At 35.8% G+C, this 20,079-nt stretch overlaps 1 protein-coding gene across 1 annotated transcript in view; it reads left to right on the top strand.

Annotated features, from left to right (window-relative positions):
- Window positions 1-20,079, top strand: part of LOC103893362 (protein eyes shut homolog) — a 949,231-nt gene that overhangs the window by 121,859 nt on the left and 807,293 nt on the right. Inside the window, 1 exon segment of the mRNA XM_019470252.1 lies at window positions 2,124-2,283. Within this exon segment, the coding sequence (XP_019325797.1) occupies window positions 2,124-2,283 (160 nt within the window).

Here is a 20,079-nt window from a genome sequence, read left to right as displayed (position 1 = left end):
AGTGGTGGAGTCCCCATCCCTGGAGGTACTTAGAAGACGTGTAGATGAGGCACTTAGGGACATGGTTTAGTGGGCATGGTGGTGTTGGGTCGACGGTTGGACTCGATGATCTTAGAGGTCTTTTCCAACCTCAATGATTCTATGATTCTATGATGCCATATAGTTAGTGCTGATGGCTATGGTCCTTGATGGTTCTTAGTTCCCAAGGTCAAAGTAATCTGTCTTGTGAGCTCTTTGATGTCATTACTGAAGTGAGCTTGTCTTCGTTTTTCTCCATGCTTCCTCTTCAGACTTGATGTTTTATGTTATTTTACCCCCTCCCCCCCTTAAAAAAGGAGGGTCTCCTCTTCTCTTGATATTACTTGCCTTGGGGCTTTTTTGTGTCTTGCCAGCCATTCTTCTTCAGCAATATGTCCTTGCCTATTTTACATGCCTTATGCTAATCTTGTCCTTTGGCAACTTTTTGTTACTTGGATGATGTGCAGCTACACCCATCTCTACACCTTTGGTGGTCACATTGTACACATACTCATGTAAAATGCTTATACATTGTGCCTGGCTACACTCTCACAGTGTTCTAAAATACTTTTATGCTACTGTTGGCTATACTGTTTTATTCCCCTTATAATTGGATTCACGGCAAGCTCCTATTAATTATATGCTGATCAGGGCACTTGTCATTTATAGGTTTCACAGGACTTTTCTTTTGAGAAGTTAATATAAGCTTGTGTTCCAATAGAATATTTTCAGTATCTTTTTTGTTTGTTTATGGTTATAAGCAGTGCCTTCCATTTTTTTTAATGGTGTGTCTTAGTCCTTGAAGGATATTGAAGTAAAGACTCTGCCAACATGTTTCTGTCATAGTGGTCACATTGTACACATACTCATGTAAAATGCTTATACATTGTGCCTGGCTACACTCTCACAGTGTTCTAAAATACTTTTATGCTACTGTTGGCTATACTGTTTTATTCCCCTTATAATTGGATTCACGGCAAGCTCCTATTAATTATATGCTGATCAGGGCACTTGTCATTTATAGGTTTCGGAGGACTTTTCTTTTGAGAAGTTAATATAAGCTTGTGTTCCAATAGAATATTTTCAGTATCTTTTTTTTTTTATTCCCCTTATAATTGGATTCACGGCCTCCTATTAATAATTATATGCTGATCAGGGCACTTGTCATTTATAGGTTTCACAGGACTTTTCTTTTGAGAAGTTAATATAAGCTTGTGTTCCAATAGAATATTTTCAGTATCTTTTTTGTTTGTTTATGGTTATAAGCAGTGCCTTCCATTTTTTTTAATGGTGTGTCTTAGTCCTTGAAGGATATTGAAGTAAAGACTCTGCCAACATGTTTCTGTCATAGTAATGCTTAATAATAATTCTGTCATAACAATGGAATAATAATGTTACATGTTTGTTCCTATGTTTTAGTTCCATTTTTTTGTAAATGAAACTCTTTTTTCCAATGAGTTATAATTGTGTTGTCATTGTCCCAAAATGAAAGACATGTAATTTGTGAAGACTACCAAAGATATCTCCATTACTCCAGAAATTTATTTTTAATTAAAGGAGCAGCTCTAGCCTTGTACTTAAAAACTTCACTAGACAGCTTCAAATCTTCCCCATTCCTCTGAAGAAATTACTTTTGTGTATTTTAGTTAACAGATAAGGTCAGAATGTATAACAGAAGCTCCATATTATGTTTTCTCATTACTGGTTGGCCACTGTCTATCTTGCAGGCTGTTTTAGTATCACTGCCTGGTTTGTCCCTCACCTCCAGGCCTTTTAAATCCTTTTTTCACACTCCGTTCTTTTCCTGCGGGCAGCTCCATCCCTCACAGCCAGTAATTATCTTTGCCATTTCCTCCTACTCATCTGTCCTTTTTTCCCACACGTTTTCAACAGACATGGTAGATGAGTTCTGCCTCTCTCAACTGTTTTATCATCTGCAAATACAGGCATGAAGAATAGTCTCAGCTGGATGTAACACTCTGCATTCTACTGTACTTTTACTCAGTAGTAAAATACAAGACCAAAGAAATTTCTACAAACTTTCACATTACATTTTCATTTCCTGTTTTCTTTCTTGTTGTTTTTTGTTTGTTTGTTATACGCAGTGTCTCTGTGCACCTGGATGGACAGGAGAATTTTGCCAATTTGCTGAAAATGCATGTTTAATTTACCCAAATAATTGTTCTGATGGAGCAACCTGCATTGATATGAGCCAGCTGAGAGAGCAACCTTTATTTCAGTGTTTGTGTCCTCATGATTTCACAGGTAAGGCATACACAAATCATACAGAAGCTTGTAGTTTTATTTTGTTTTAAATATTCAAGTATAAGAATGCTGAATTTTCAAAAATAAGGAATAGAAAAGTGTCTGAAGGAGTAATCTTTGCATTTTCTGCCCTTTGCTCTGATGCCTACAAAATCTAAATCAAACTTACAGGTTACTTTTGAAGCTTCCACATGAAGGTTATAGTAAGAATAGACCTAGAGTAGGCTTCAGCTTCAGTTTAAGAGACTAAGTGTATGTCTACATGTAGAAGTTTTGCATGTGAGCTAGACGTCTGCCTTCTCATTACAGTTCCTGGAGATCTAATTAATGAAAGCAATAGAGCCCAGGGAGTTTGTTAGTTTGTATCAGCCTGTATTTGTTCAGATAACTTTAGTTATCTTTCCAATAACTAAACTCCTATTTTAATTCCTTGGTGGACCACCAATGACTTACGCAACTTAATTTGGGGCTGTGTTAACTGATTCACTTTACTTGACTTTAGAAGTCTAAAGTAATATGAGACCTCGTAAACAAGTCTTCAAGGCTCTGTGTATCATCAATGAGTAAGCATTTTCAGAGGGAAATTAAGACCACCTGTGTTAGATATGTTAGTGGTTGGAACACTTTCTTCAGGAGTGTTTCTCTTGTATTGGCTACAAAAGAAACCTAGAAAAATAGCTTAAACACATTGGTTTTTAGCTGGCAAGGAAAATAATTTCTGATTTCCTCTCCAGCCTTACCCTTTAAATAGAAGTTCATTTAAGTTGGATTCTACAATCCTTCACTAGTCTTTGGTCAGAGAGGGCACTGAAAGAGAAGCATTGAATGTGATTCTCTCCAGTTTTAGGTAACATTAAGGAAACAGATATTAGCCATATGTATATCAATTTAAAGATAAGTGTCAAAAAGATTAACACAGTTTAAAAAATAACCAATTGAAAGATAGAAACTTAATATTTATTACCTAAAGAATGAAATTAATTTACTTTAAAGAAATGCTATTAATACACAGAGGAAATGGACTTTAAATCTACTGCCATTGAAAAAGAAACCCCAGACAATATTGACTAGCTCTCTTTTCACTTCCATCTTACCACCTGTATGATTTTCTTTTTTCAATCTAATTTTGGGTTATTTTTTATTGATGTGACAACCAAAACTATCAATTTGTTAATAAAAACAATGTTTCACTACAATACTTCAAGGCTTTTGAGATACTAGTAAGGTCTGTGCAATACAACATAATCATAAAACAAAAGTGTGACAGGCTATAGTAAACAGCAATAAATGTATGCAATTAATACAGTTTAACCTTACTAAACACTGAGTTATGACTGAGTTCAAGTGGAAGTGACTTCAGTCTTCAGGGACATCTTACTATAAGGTCAAGATTCTTTCCTTTGTGGGATCTCATTGTAAGAGGTTCTTTATACTGTAATTTTTTTTTTTTTTTACTTCTTTCTATTTTTAAACAATAACTTACTCCTTCATTCTTGTTCCATATCATTTTTCATTTATACCTGTTTATTGTTTCATTTATGTGTCTGGGAAGGGAGAACTTACTTCTTTCTATTTTTAAACAATAACTTACTCCTTCATTCTTGTTCCATATCATTTTTCATTTATACCTGTTTATTGTTTCATTTATGTGTCTGGGAAGGGAGAGAGGGAAGGACAATACAGTGGGAATTTTGGTATGTTTACTTGACTCTGAATTAAATCTGCAAGTAAGTAGAAAGGTTATTGCAGTTTCACATCTAATTGTTCTTAATTGTGTTTATAAATTATAAACACTACAGCTGCAGCCTTTGCATTAACATTTAAATCATATTGGAGTGGACTTATCTTAAGGAAAAGAAAATATGATGTAACATTCTCAACTGTGAAAAGCAGAACTTTGATTTAAAAATTAATAAAACCATTTCATTTTGGTTTCATCCTCTTTAATGAAACCTTGGAGAAGCTTAGCATATACACACAAATGCAATTTTAAACTACATTTATTTCTGTTTATATGTAAAATACATTTTGGATAATTGACTTAGAAAAAAAATCCATGTGCTTGGTTTAAACTCTTAAAGGAGACAATAAAAAGGTTATAAAATATAGTTATTTTTGTTGAATAGATGTCATGACTTCTGTGGTTTTGATTTCCTTCTACAGTTAGTTCCTTATTTTCCTTTTCCTTTTTCTCTTCTCTGAAAGTGGATAAAAACCTTTGTATCTATAACAGTGCATATAAGTAACATGGCTTATGACATTGAAATGAAACAATCCATGTTAACGATTTCTCAGGTTTTGCACAGTAGACCAATTGTCCTTGAAGAAGATTCCTCTAATTAATTACTATCTTTTCTTGTGTGTAGAGCAATCATATTGGCAGGAATCGATTGGGCATATTAGACACTTCATTTAGTTGGTAGAAAAGTCCTTTAATTAAAATAATCTTACAGCTGCTAAAATGAACTGCACCCCAAGCAAACTCACCAACCAGAATTTAAAGTATTATTTGTTACATGCTTTTTCTTCATCTTCAAACTTTCCTTTTAGAAGATCATTCACAGGTTTATCCACAATTAATTTTTTCTCTTTCTCTCTGTTTTATTGAGTTGAGACAGGGCTGCTAATTTCTATGGGTACATGGGAAATGAATATAAACAGATTTGGATGAAGCTTGCACTATTGAACTATGTAAGTGGTTTGAAACAGTCTTCTGTAGAAAGAATCTCTGATGTAGAATAGCTAATGTCCCAGAGAAGATGATATAGGATATAAAAGTTCCTATATCTTTCACAATCTAGTTAAGACAATGTTTATAGCAGTGAACAAAACAATGACACGGCCTAATTTAAACCATTCTATCCGGTCAAATCCACATTTTTAAATTCTTTTGCTCTCCAGAATACAGTTGTGTCATGGCTTAACCCCGGTGGACAGCTTAGCACCACACAGCCCGTCGCTCACTCTCCCCAAGTGGGGTGGGGGAGAGAATCAGAAGGGTAAAAGTAAGAAAACTTTTGAAAGTTGAGGTAAAAACAGTTTAATAGGTAAAGCAAAAACTGTGTGCACAAGGAAAGCAAAATAAGGAATTCATCCACTACTTCCTATTTGCAGGCAGGTCTTCAGCCATCTCCAGAATATTTGGGAAGGTCTCTATTTCATGTTGAAGTACAGTGGAAGACTTATAAGTCTCAAAACTTAAATAGATAAAAAGAACAATAACATTTCTTCCACAGCTCTATTCCCTGTACTAAAGGTAAAGGAATTTTCATAGTCATGGGAGGTCCCTATATCACAGGAGTGTCACTGGAATTACACAGCAGTATGTGTCTCAGCAACACATGCTGTCATTTTAAGCTTTGTTCATTGCACTTTATGTGTTATTACTGTTGTCGCCTTTGAAAAAGAAACTGTTAGTGCACACAGATTCCAAATATCAATGACCATGGACTGAAATAATGGAATAAAGAAGTCACCTGCTAAGTATTACTAGAGGAGTTCACTCAGAATACTTATCTTCATTAAATGAAGAAAAAAGGAACAGCTAGCTGCTTCGCAGAGGATTCAATTTTCTGTTAAAGAACTTTCAGTGATAACTGACAGAAAGCAAAAATAACAACCAAAGTAATTCAATCTCTAATACTCTTCAGCAGATGTCTAGAAATGTTTCCTGCTGTTTAAAATGCCTTTTAGAATAGGGCATGGCTGAATAGCTTTAGTTAGGGTGAAAGGCAAATTGTTTTAGCTAGGGCACTGGTTGTTACAAAGATCTCTTACCTAAGAAGGTACCAAGCTGAGTTACCTGAAAACACAATGGTTCCACTCCATCTGGAGCATTCCACTGGACTAATTGAGATAAAAGGATAGAGAAGTATGCAGTCCAAAAATAAAAATAACACATTAAAACATGCTGGCATATTTATACTGTAATTTTTTTTTTTTTTTTACTTCTTTCTATTTTTAAACAATAACTTACTCCTTCATTCTTGTTCCATATCATTTTTCATTTATACCTGTTTATTGTTTCATTTATGTGTCTGGGAAGGGAGAGAGGGAAGGACAATACAGTGGGAATTTTGGTATGTTTACTTGACTCTGAATTAAATACATCTGCAAGTAGAAAGGTTATTGCAGTTTCACATCTAATTGTTCTTAATTGTGTTTATAAATTATAAACACTACAGCTGCAGCCTTTGCATTAACATTTAAATCATATTGGAGTGGACTTATCTTAAGGAAAAGAAAATATGATGTAACATTCTCAACTGTGAAAAGCAGAACTTTGATTTAAAAATTAATAAAACCATTTCATTTTGGTTTCATCCTCTTTAATGAAACCTTGGAGAAGCTTAGCATATACACACAAATGCAATTTTAAACTACATTTATTTCTGTTTATATGTAAAATACATTTTGGATAATTGACTTAGAAAAAAAATCCATGTGCTTGGTTTAAACTCTTAAAGGAGACAATAAAAAGGTTATAAAATATAGTTATTTTTGTTGAATAGATGTCATGACTTCTGTGGTTTTGATTTCCTTCTACAGTTAGTTCCTTATTTTCCTTTTCCTTTTTCTCTTCTCTGAAAGTGGATAAAAACCTTTGTATCTATAACAGTGCATATAAGTAACATGGCTTATGACATTGAAATGAAACAATCCATGTTAACGATTTCTCAGGTTTTGCACAGTAGACCAATTGTCCTTGAAGAAGATTCCTCTAATTAATTACTATCTTTTCTTGTGTGTAGAGCAATCATATTGGCAGGAATCGATTGGGCATATTAGACACTTCATTTAGTTGGTAGAAAAGTCCTTTAATTAAAATAATCTTACAGCTGCTAAAATGAACTGCACCCCAAGCAAACTCACCAACCAGAATTTAAAGTATTATTTGTTACATGCTTTTTCTTCATCTTCAAACTTTCCTTTTAGAAGATCATTCACAGGTTTATCCACAATTAATTTTTTCTCTTTCTCTCTGTTTTATTGAGTTGAGACAGGGCTGCTAATTTCTATGGGTACATGGGAAATGAATATAAACAGATTTGGATGAAGCTTGCACTATTGAACTATGTAAGTGGTTTGAAACAGTCTTCTGTAGAAAGAATCTCTGATGTAGAATAGCTAATGTCCCAGAGAAGATGATATAGGATATAAAAGTTCCTATATCTTTCACAATCTAGTTAAGACAATGTTTATAGCAGTGAACAAAACAATGACACGGCCTAATTTAAACCATTCTATCCGGTCAAATCCACATTTTTAAATTCTTTTGCTCTCCAGAATACAGTTGTGTCATGGCTTAACCCCGGTGGACAGCTTAGCACCACACAGCCCGTCGCTCACTCTCCCCAAGTGGGGTGGGGGAGAGAATCAGAAGGGTAAAAGTAAGAAAACTTTTGAAAGTTGAGGTAAAAACAGTTTAATAGGTAAAGCAAAAACTGTGTGCACAAGGAAAGCAAAATAAGGAATTCATCCACTACTTCCTATTTGCAGGCAGGTCTTCAGCCATCTCCAGAATATTTGGGAAGGTCTCTATTTCATGTTGAAGTACAGTGGAAGACTTATAAGTCTCAAAACTTAAATAGATAAAAAGAACAATAACATTTCTTCCACAGCTCTATTCCCTGTACTAAAGGTAAAGGAATTTTCATAGTCATGGGAGGTCCCTATATCACAGGAGTGTCACTGGAATTACACAGCAGTATGTGTCTCAGCAACACATGCTGTCATTTTAAGCTTTGTTCATTGCACTTTATGTGTTATTACTGTTGTCGCCTTTGAAAAAGAAACTGTTAGTGCACACAGATTCCAAATATCAATGACCATGGACTGAAATAATGGAATAAAGAAGTCACCTGCTAAGTATTACTAGAGGAGTTCACTCAGAATACTTATCTTCATTAAATGAAGAAAAAAGGAACAGCTAGCTGCTTCGCAGAGGATTCAATTTTCTGTTAAAGAACTTTCAGTGATAACTGACAGAAAGCAAAAATAACAACCAAAGTAATTCAATCTCTAATACTCTTCAGCAGATGTCTAGAAATGTTTCCTGCTGTTTAAAATGCCTTTTAGAATAGGGCATGGCTGAATAGCTTTAGTTAGGGTGAAAGGCAAATTGTTTTAGCTAGGGCACTGGTTGTTACAAAGATCTCTTACCTAAGAAGGTACCAAGCTGAGTTACCTGAAAACACAATGGTTCCACTCCATCTGGAGCATTCCACTGGACTAATTGAGATAAAAGGATAGAGAAGTATGCAGTCCAAAAATAAAAATAACACATTAAAACATGCTGGCATAATATTTAATTTGAAGCAGATAAACTCTAGAACACTAAGCGAGGGCTAATGACTGATGTTGTACCATGCTTGTGGGAACTCCAGGAAGACTGGGACCTACAGCAGTTTAAGTCAACAATTTTTCTCAGGTCTTGATTTCCACAAGAAATAGTAAGACTACGGAAATTTTTATGCTGGAAGTACTACTTTTTCTTTGGCATACGGCAATTAAATGAAAAGCCAAAAGACTGTGAAAATATTCTATCTGATATTTCAAAGAGAAATATAACATCAGTATTTAAGTTCTGGTTGCTTTTAAAATGGAACAAAGTGTTCCCAGTGCACAGGGTTATTTATGAGTATGTTAATATTTCTTAGTATTTCAGTTTTCAGTCTAAGTCACTGTACAGTGAATATATTTGTCCCATATGAATAAGAAAGGATTTTGAAAGAATTCTTGTCCATTGATAATAACTATATATTACATGGCTAACTTAAAGATGCTGTAGTTTGTTAAGCATATATATTATCAGCCTATGGATTTCTAAGTAAATAATTGAGTAAAGTTCTTGACTAAAAGAGATGCTTAAAAATGTGCCCTTAAACTTGACATATAAAATACTCTAATCTGCTCATGAACTCCAAAAATTACTTTCACCCACCCTGTATTTTTTTTTTTTTTTAAGTGAAGTACAAAACCCTTGTCCTTTTACCTTCTGGGACTATTAGACCAGCACTCAAACCAGAGTGGTGTTCTACATCACTGACTGAATATTTAAAAAGTAGCAAAGTTTCAGAGACATAGTGGGAGTGTTTCCTAATCACAATGTGTTCACGTGAAAGTCTGACCTCCAAGTCAGGTGCATGCAAAACAAACTACTCACTTTACCACTTTCTTCTCCTGCTTTCCAATTCCTACCAGCCTTCCATGGCTCATTTTATTAAGGCACACAACTTTCAGATTTACTCTCAGGGAGTTTCCAGAACTCTGCTGATTTGCTTTAGCTTGTCTGTCTCTTCTGGCTTTACATTCATTGATGTCTATTCTTTCCTTGTTTACTCATTCAGAGTAAAACATAAAAGGAATCTAAGATCTTTTCTCCATGGATAGTTTCATAAGTCTCTTCTAGAGAACAGCAGTGTATTGTTCATTCTCATTACCCAACATCTAAATCTGTTGTAAGTGTTAAGGGCAACTGGGAATTTGCAGCTTGCTTTAAGCATCCAGATAGGCAGCTGGAGAGATAGTGTACATTCAAACAGCTGTATAACACCCCAAAAAAGTAATCAAATCATCAATAAGAAACAGAAGTATGCCTTTTATGTAAATTCAGTCAGAAAGCCTTCAGAACAAGTTGTCTGAAGTGGTTTAAAAAGTTGATGATCAGCTTCTCAGCTGAGCCTGTGTTGATTAGCTCAACTGAGTACAGCATTTCAGATCTTACCTAGGTACAAAAATTGTCGACAGCACTATAAAATCACCTATCACACTAACGGGTTTAAAACATGATAAGGTGTGTAGTGTAGATGCAAATATAGCATGTTTAAAAATAGAAAATGCATTGGAGAGATGAACAACACTATCATGTAGACCTACTTACACAGCTGATCTTTGTAGCTCTATTTTATTTCTTTAAAAGGTCTTAGTCTTATACCTTTCAGCTCCTGAAGTCTTTCTGTGTAGTGGAAGCATTCAAGTTGGGATTTAGTGTTTCTGAAGAAATTATCATGAATGAAACTATGTAGAAAACATGATTAAGCAAAACAGTTACCTGTTTTACCACATTCAAGTAAACTAGTCCACCACAGTATTCTTATACTAACCTGAACATCGACTTTCCTCTTTAAGGTATGGATAATCATGCTTAGCCACGTATTGCTTACTTTTTCTCAGACACAATATACCATATCATTAGCTGACATAGTCCACTGTATCTCCACTGAAGCTGGAATTATGCTAACATATGAACTAAATCTTGAAGGCTTTCTTATGCTATTTCTCAAGCTCTGTGTTCAGTAGTTGTTCTTTTAAAAAAAAAAAAAAATTCTGTTGAAATACTACATACAACACTACAATGTGACAGACTGAAGGCATAGTTTAATCTGTGTTATTGATGTCAGTTAATGATGTATATTTTTCCTGTGACATAAACAGTCTTCATAGGCACTGTAAGACCTATCCACTTTCTTTTTAACCTGTATTACATCAGAAACTTACCTTCAGCAACAACTTCTATATTTTGGTCTTCACTCCGGGACTCTCTCTCTCTGAATAGCTCAGGTTTACGTTTTCTTTTTCTGAAATATACTTGCTTCCATTTCTATTTCCTGAGGCATATCTCACTTTTAAAACATGTTCCTTTAAAATATTTAACCTCTTTAGATTTGTTTGTATTATACCTTTCTCCTCAGTATTTGGCACTAATTTAGTACAAACGCTGTATGTGATTAAAGTTTTGTTTAATCTACTTTCCAGTTCATTACTAATATTAATAACATCATTAATAACAACATTAAATAACATTAGAACTAACATCAACTTTTGTGGCAAATTTGGACTGCCATCCCAGTACACTGACATTCTCTTTACTCCAGGTTTATAACCCATCTCATCCTGTTCTTAATCCAGAATTCTTGTATCTAAATAATTAGAGTCAATTTGCCAAGGAATTTTTATAGAACTTAAAACCACCACCTTTCTGGAACTCCAAGTGTGATATTCATGCCTCTTATTGCAAAGTATTCTTCCTCTTAGCCAATACAAATCAGGGAATAGAATGTTTTAGGAGCAAAAAGTTTGGCTGTGCAACTAAGGCTGGCAGGTTTGGTATCCACAATAGCCTGTTGTTGGCCATATCACAGTTGTACTAATTACAAGCAATATCCTGATTCTACGCATTCTTTAGGCAACTTCAAGCAGTCTTCAATCAGGAGTTATTTCTTACTGGACTGTATGATCTCTGGCACCTGAAGAATAATCTGTACAATGCTGCGCAAGGTAGTGTAGCCAAATATTTCAGTATAACTTCAGTACAGTAAAATATTATTTCTAAAAAGGATAAACTTTATTTCACCTGGCTTGTTGAAGAAAGTTTAGTGTATAGCGAGAAATGAATAGAACACAGATTCTTTTGTATGAGAAGTATCTGTGAGGGTGATACTGAGTCCAGAAGTAGACTGGAGCACAGAAGTTAAGGGGAGACTGATAGATAGTATATGGGAGTAAAGAGAAAAGTATAAGAATGACTGACACTGTGAAATCAACAGCAAATTCTGTCATCATCTAGCACCGTTAGTCTGTAATCTCATGACAGTCCTCTGAGTAAGGGAGTACCATTATCCTTTTCTCACAGAGGGGTCATTGATATGCAGAGAGATTAAAATCCTAATTAGCTTTGCCTAATTTTAGGTGGCCTCAGCTGCAGATTGAAAATGTCTAATGAAGCCAGGAGCTAAACTTACTTGTATCCTCACGTTAAAAAAAATAATAAACTATTCAAAAGATCTTTGACAGTGTCCTGGTTTCGGCAGGGATAGACTTAATTTCCTTCCTAGTAGCTGGTACAGTGCTGTGTTTTGGAGTTAGGATGAAAACAAAGTTGATAACACACCCATGTTTTAGTTGTTGCTAGGTAATGCTTACACTAGTCAAGGACTTTTTAGTTTTCCATGCTCTACCGACTGAGAAGGCTGGAGGTGCACAAGAAGCTGGGAAGGGGGCCCAGCCAAACTGGCCAAAGGGACATTCCATACCATGTGACGTCATGCTCAGTACATAAACTGGGGAAAGCTGGCCGGGGGGGCTGCTGCTCGGGGACTGGCTGGGCATCGGTCGGCAGGTGGTGAGCAATCGTACTGTGCATCACTTCCTTTGTGTATTATTATTATTATTATTATTTTATTTCAATTATTAAACTCTTTTTATCTCAACCCACGAGTTTTCTCACATTGACTCTTCCAATTCTCTCCCCCATCCCACCAGGGACAGGGGGGAGTGAGCGAGCGGCTGTGTGGTGCTCAGTTGCCGGCTGAGGTTAAACCACAACAGACAGATAGGCCTGTGTTTGATCTGCTTCCACTGCAAGAAAGCTAGATGCAAGTTCCAGTTTGATGGGGTTTTTAAATGGAAAGTATAGAAGAAATCTCTGAGAACAGAGCATGTTTTGATTACATTTTACCCTGACTTTTTATGTCAGGGTGTGGAGTAAGTGCACCGAAATGTGCATATATGAATGTAAATGATCTATCAATATATTTATACTAGAAATGAAACAAACAAACAAACAAACCCCCTTCTAACTATTAAAGGTATCAGTCTTTCAGATTCCCAAATGAGAGGAAAAAATCTTAGCTAAGATGGAAGTTAATCAGTTTATATAATTAATTTATGTGGGATGACTACATATGTGGTCGGGGGGGGATGTATTCAGTGAGGCATATGCAATTTTACTTCTGTTCTAGGAATGAAAGTCTGAATGTTTGGATGTTTGACATTCATCTTGTTAAAAGCTATTTTCCCTTTCAACATTTCACCTGACATGTGCTGGAACTGAATATTGTTCAATCTTTCAAGCATACTTGAAGTTATTCAAGGAAAATTTTAAGGGGAGGGAGGGGGGAGAGAGAGAGAGAAGTGTTTGCATTGATAATGCATTCATCTGCATTTTTCAGGTAAACAAAAATAAAAGCCAAGGTAAATGTTTTCTTGCTGATCTTAGTTGGATTGTTTCTTTGCTAATGACCTTCATGTAGAGGCTACTGGCCAGCCAACCATTTGAGAACTCTCTTTCCATTTGCATGCTTAGCAAAGTAGGTTCACTCAAATCTGAGAGAACAGTAATGTCTCAGAGCATTTTATCTACCTCTGCAAATGCACAGGTAGATATGTTTATGCTTTTTTTTAAACATAAACTTAATTTTTATGAATACTATTGAGAAGACCTCATTTCAACAATGTAAACATAAGTTGGGCAGTGTGCCTTCTTAAATAGACTTACCCTGTAGGTGATTTGAGGTAGATGAATATGTTCTGCTGAATTTTTTATGAAAACTCAAATGCAAGTGAAAAAATATTTTTTTGAGATTTTTATGGTTAGACAAAAAAATTATAAAGCAGAGATAATTTTGGCAAATGGGAAAATGTGAAAAACTGCAAAACTATTTTTTTTTTTTTTTTAAATTGGAAATGTGTATAATGTTCCATCACCTGTGACAGTTTTTCTTGGGCTTATATGAAGGCTCATACAAACCACTCATTATTTTAAAAATCTGAAGTTTTAATGAAGTACCCTACTACACTATCTGGGCTCATAGCAAGGGCAGAGGAAGAATAATGACATCCAGAGCAGGTATCTGGCTGAAGAAGAGACCCAGCTAGGAGAGTTACAGGTTTGAGATAGCTGTTGGTACAGCTGTGAGCACACTGCCTTCCTGCAATACCCAATTCTTTGCTCCTCTTGTCAACACTGAAATTAATCCAATAAGCATCAGTACAGAAATATTAGTGCTCTACTAGTTGTATCCTTGCCATCTGGCTCAGGTAGGTGGAGCACCTTCACATCTCTTGGAGAGTTTCTGTGGGACAGTTAGGGGATCTGTGGGATCCAGATGGTAGAGGAACCTGCAAGGATGGTGTTGTTTATCCAGGCTGGGTAGGATGCTCATTCTGGAAGGTTCCCTATCTCTGTGAGTGGCTCTGTGAGTGGTTGTTCTGGATTTCTTCATATTTCACATATGATGATTGACTGATTCCCTTCAGACAAGGAAGAGTTTAAAAGAGAGTGAAAGGGGATAAAACTAGAGGAAATTTCTCTGTTCCAAGCATGCAAAATGTTTTGCATAGTCTTCTAGTATCCTGGGTTTGGGTTTTTTTATGAACAAGATTTTTTAGTGAGACATATAAAGGGCACTTTGACTGGCAACAAAGCAAACAAGCAAGCAACCCCCCACAAGAGAATAAGAGACTATTTGAAACAGAGGTCTACAAAAGACTTTGCCAAGGGCTGAATCTTTAAGGCCAGATTGCCAGCTAAATTCTGGAGGCAGCTAAGAGAAAGGACAGATAATCTATGAGATGGTCAAAAGTCAAATTTTATGTTACCGAATAATTAGTTCATTTAAGAGCCAAGGTTAATAAAATACATCTCAAACAAATTTAAAGACATTCTGTAAAAAGTAGCTCAGCTAAAAAACTCTGTGCTAAAACAACAGTTACAAAAGAACTTTCAGGAAGGACTATTCCTAAGAGTCCTCGAATGATTCATTTCATTCTAAACCAGGAGAGGTGAAATTTTAACTGCATATTTAACATTTGAGAATATGTGCCCATGTTTATAATTCATGCAGCAGTAGACAACACGGCTAAGTCATAAGCTGACTGTGGCCAGTGGAAGTCTTTTTGATCTTTTCAAAAAGCTGTAAATAAAAAGATGTTAGCTGGTAAAATTTGAGAATAAGCGTACTAATATTCACTTGAACTTGAAAATGTTTGTAAGTTAAAGATCCCCTTAGTCTCTGAAACTGGAACAGTATTTAGTGAACATATGTGTTTCACTTTGGCTACTCTCACTTATTGGGACATGTGTGTCTCTATGTTAAAAAGCTTATGTTGCTTTCATAAGAGGAGAAATAACTTTCTAGAACACTGGTCCACTGTATGGTATAAATGTGCCTAATGTCTTTCACTTAATCAGATTTAGTAAACGATGAGTTCCAATCTCATAACTGTTATCTCCAACCCCAGCAAATTCTTGTTTTTCAGAAGCTAATGGAAACTATTCCCTTTAAATCTTAATTAGGAAAACTGTGTCATTAGAAAATTAATATAACTTTTTTCTTGGGTTTACCTTCTATAATCCCTTCCTCTCAGAAGAATAAACCTCCTTCACAAGGGTTTGTGAAACACCATCCTAAAATGGAGATACAAGGAATTTTGGAAGTAAAGTAAGTGAGAAATTATCATTAAAACTGCAAATTTTGACATTATCATTAAAACTGCTGATTTTGACAGAAATGGTATTCATAGATTATTTTCCAAACACCACTGTAGATAAATATGTACACTCTGAAGCCAACTACCTTTTCAGATGGCTGTATCATTCATTCATTTTTTCTTTTTATTAAATATTGAGATATAGGTAGTGATAGTCAATGAATGAAATAATTCAGTATGTTTTATCTTTAGCAATCTAAAAGTTAATAGTTTAGTCTAAACAGGTTGTCTAGAATCCATCTATAGTCAGTGGAGATTATCCAGTTGCAAGCATCCTCAATCCATCTATAGTAGAAATCTCTCCACCAATGGGATGAATTATATGTTCCTGCTTTTCAAATGTAGCTGTAGAGACAGTCAAGACAATTTTTTTTTTTTTGTCAGTATACATTTATATTTTATTCTAAGAGGACTGAAAAGCTACCTATATTGGTCTTAAATAAATTTTCATTTTAAGATTTATGATAACTAGTTTATTAAAGACAGATTTTTCATGAAGCCTATAATAGGTTTATTGGTCTTAAATAAATTTTTGTTTTAAGATTTATGATAACTAGTTTATTAAAGACAGATTTTTCATGAAGCCTATAATAGGTTTATTGGTCTTAAATAAATTTTTGTTTTAAGATTTATGATAACTAGTTTATTAAAGACAGATTTTTCATGAAGCCTATAATACAATTTTCAAATTCTAATGCTAAAACCAAGTCATTTAAACTTGATTGCTCAACTGTCCGAGTTATAGTCAGGCAGATGCTTTTAACACCTACATGTGTGAATTGTCAGATCAATTCTTTATTTCTGGTTTTTTTTATTCTTTTCCCATTCACTGAAACTACTTTACTTAAAAAAGCACAAAGATTAATTACTATATCTAGACTTCTCTAAGATCACATTTACTACACAGTTCTACACAACTCCAAATGAAAATGAGGAAATATTCAGAATCCGTGAAAACCTATTTTCCAACTTCTAGTGGGTCCAATAAAGATTATTGTAAGTGGATTTATTGTCTTTTAAAATAATTAAATGTAAAGTTCCTGGAAGTGGAATAAATCATGGCTAACTTTTAAGTGCCTACAATGTAAACATCTGTACCAGGCTTGTACTCTGTGCTCTCTGCAGGTTCTGTGGAAAGAAATGAGAATTGTAAAGACTCCAATCATCTGACCTATTTTGGACATAGAGTTCAGGATGAGACAAATCATGCTTCAAAAGTTATGAGTTTTTCATGGCCTGTAAATGCAATAGCATGGATGTAAAGGCCCACATTTAGAAGGTGAATCTTAACTGCCCATGCTCTGCCAAATAACATTTTTTTTAATGTTCCTACTAGCTTCTTGGTTTAAATGGTCAAAAAGTAATGGGTCTGTGTGTATGTCTGCGTACGTGTGCACATATGCACTATATCTAACTGGGTGTTATAACATAACTACATTCAAAAACAGAAAAAAGAAAAAAATACTCTTAAGCTGTAGCTTGCTAAAATTACTTTCATTTTAGAGAAAAGAAAAAAAAAAAATGATGCAGTCCCAGTACTTGTGTACTGAAGAAAAGTATTAGGTCATGTAATATATTTTGTTTGATAAGCTTGTTGCTATATAAAATAGGGAATGGGAAATGCTTAGTGTAGATTATCTTTATATGCTCTTTATTAGCATATTGGTTGTTACATAGTTTCTGCAAAAATAGTGATAATGTTAAATTGAGAGCAGAAGTGCAAAAATAGACCAAAGCAGATCACATAAACCTAAAAATATCTCTAGCAACTACAAGTTCAGCTAAATTCCTAAGGTATGCAAATTCTGATTTTAAAGCTTAAAAAGTTTAGGTGGGTTAAAAATTAAACACTCTTATTAGAAGTGCTGACTTTTCTACACTGCAATATGGAAGGCAACTGCGAGTTATATTCTTTATAAGGACATTCAGGAAGTTATTTGTTAAAATCAGACTTTCTAGTACATATAACTCTAGCTAATTCTGTTATGCTCAAAATCTTGGTTATGGGCAAGGGATAAGCACACCTTGTATACACATAAAGCCAAGAATTTATTGGTAATATAACTGCAAAGTTAAAAATATAATCATATTGGGCCAGATCTAATCGATACAGAAAATGAATAAAAATGCAGTTTAAATTGGGACTCACCATTTTTAGTTTCTGCCCATTTTCATGACATTATACTCACCCTTTTCCCTCCTCCTCTGGGTCTTAAGGTCAATGGTTTCATAGTGGTGGTGTTGGGGTCAGTGTTACAGAATCTATAGTCCTTCACTGGGAGGAATATGATGTTCATACTGGTGGTTTCTTCATCTCTCCAGGATCCACCTGGGGTCATTTCTTTATGTCTGTTAAAATACTTTTACACTTTTTCTTCATTGGGCTGCAGTTCTATTTTGTATCTGAATTTACTGGCTCTAACGTATATTAAATACTATTTCTTTGTTCTTTTTGTTACCCTTAAGACCAGTTTTGTCCAGCTCCAGGTCTGCATTCTTTAACTGACCACTGGTGAGTTGTTTATAGCCATGGGGTCTTCAATGCCGAATCTATGCCCCATCTCTCAACATCCCATGCCTGTGTTCCTCACATTGCATCCTGTGCCTCCACTTTTCAAGGCCTCTGTTATCATACCAGCCCCGCATTTCTTTATAGCATTGCATTAGAGCTGTAAATCTCATTCTACACAGAATAACTACTTGTTATTATCTATATAAAACTATGGTTGTACCATACAAAGATAAACAAAAGTAAAGCAAAATAGAAGAAAAAACCTGCTGTCACAGTTAAGCCAAGTAAAACATCACTGCAGGAAAGACAGAGCAAGCCTGATGAGGCTCAGTCCTGAGGCCTTGCAAATTCAGCGCAAAGCTTATGGCCTAGTGCTAGCAGTGGCAGTATCGTATTGCAGGGTTACATGGTAAAACCCCTCATGTTTCCTTTTAGAATTTGTGTTGCATTTGCCACCTTTCCTTTTTCTAGTCCCAAAGTCAATTTAAATGATTGATCCCATGCTACTGATAGTACTTCAGCAATATCATATTTTAGTCTCTTTAGAATTCTTAGGTGAATATCACCTGGATTTGGTTATTTGTTATTGTTTATTTAAATGCACTGGTAAGTTTATAATCAGGTACAGACATAAGTATGCTAGTTTATCTGTTTCTTAGCTGGCTGGTACCAACCCCAGAGCTATGTAGTTGCTTTAGTGCATCATGGATTCCAAGCTAACAAACAGATGAGAAGCAAGGTATATTCTTTCATGTTTAGTATGCTAATGTAGTTAAATGTCTTATCCCATAGTACACAGAAAGTGGAAGTGGGGATGAGCTGCTTGAGAAGAATATAAAGACATCACCTGAGTGTGCATGGATGGAGTAAGAAAAGCTAAAGCTCAGCTGGAGATGAAACTAGCAAGAAGCAGGGAGGACAAGAAAGTTTTCTCTAAGTATATTGGTAACAAAAGACAAGACAAGGAAAATAAGGGCCCTCTGCTCAATGGGACAGTGGGTACAATGCAAAGTAAATTGCTTTTTATGCCTCAGTTTCCACAGGTATGTTCTCAGGTGTCTTCCAGTTCCTTGAGCTTAATAGCAGACAAAGTCTGGGAATGTAGCATCACCCACAGTAGAGGAAGATACTGTTAGGATGCACATGTACATCAGACATGTACAGGTCCATGGGATGGGACCAGAAGAGACATACCAAAGGGTGCTGAGGAACCTGGCCAATGCATTGTCAGGTCACTATCGTCTTTGAAAAGTCATGGTAAGCTGATGAGGTTCTTGACTGGAAAAACTTAAATGCCAACCCCATCTTCAAGAACTAAAGTGTATTGAATTGCCAGATTCTCCACCTGGGATGGGGTAATCCTGGTTATACGTACAAACTGGGGAATAACAGGCTGGAGAGCAGCCCTGCAGAAAAAGATCTGGGGATTTGGGTTGATGGCAAGTTGAACATGAGTCAACAGTGTGCCCTGGCAACCAAAAGGGCCAACCGTGTCCTGGGGTGCATCAAGCACAGCATAACTAGCCGGTTGAGGGAGGTGATTGTCCCACTCTACACTGCACTGGTGTGGCCCCACCTCAAGTATTGTGTGCAGTTTGGGGCGCCTCAATATAAGAAGGACATCAAACTATTAGAGTGTGTCCAGAGGAGGGCAACCAAGATGGTGAAAGGTCTCGAGGGCAAGACTTATGAGAAGCAGCTGAGGTAACTTGGTTTGTTCAGCTTGGAGAAGAGAAGGCTGAAGGGTGACCTCAACACAGTCTATAACTTCCTCAAGAGGGACAACGGAGGGGGAAGTGCTGATCTCTTCTCTCTGGTGACCAGCAATAAGACAGTCGTTCTCAGGGTACCAAGGCCCCTGAGCTGGAAGACAGGGACAGGGAGCAGAATGAAGCCTCCATAATCCAAGGGCAAATGGTGAACGACCTGCTACACCACTTAGACACACACAGGTCTATGGGGCCAGATGGGATCCACCCAAGGGTACTGAGGGAGCTGGTGGAAGTGCTCAC

The sequence above is a fragment of the Aptenodytes forsteri genome, unplaced genomic scaffold (assembly GCF_000699145.1).
Source record: "Aptenodytes forsteri isolate BGI_AS27 unplaced genomic scaffold, ASM69914v1 Scaffold414, whole genome shotgun sequence".
NCBI classification, from domain to species: domain Eukaryota; kingdom Metazoa; phylum Chordata; class Aves; order Sphenisciformes; family Spheniscidae; genus Aptenodytes; species Aptenodytes forsteri.
This window is presented reverse-complemented; position numbering and strand designations above follow the sequence as displayed.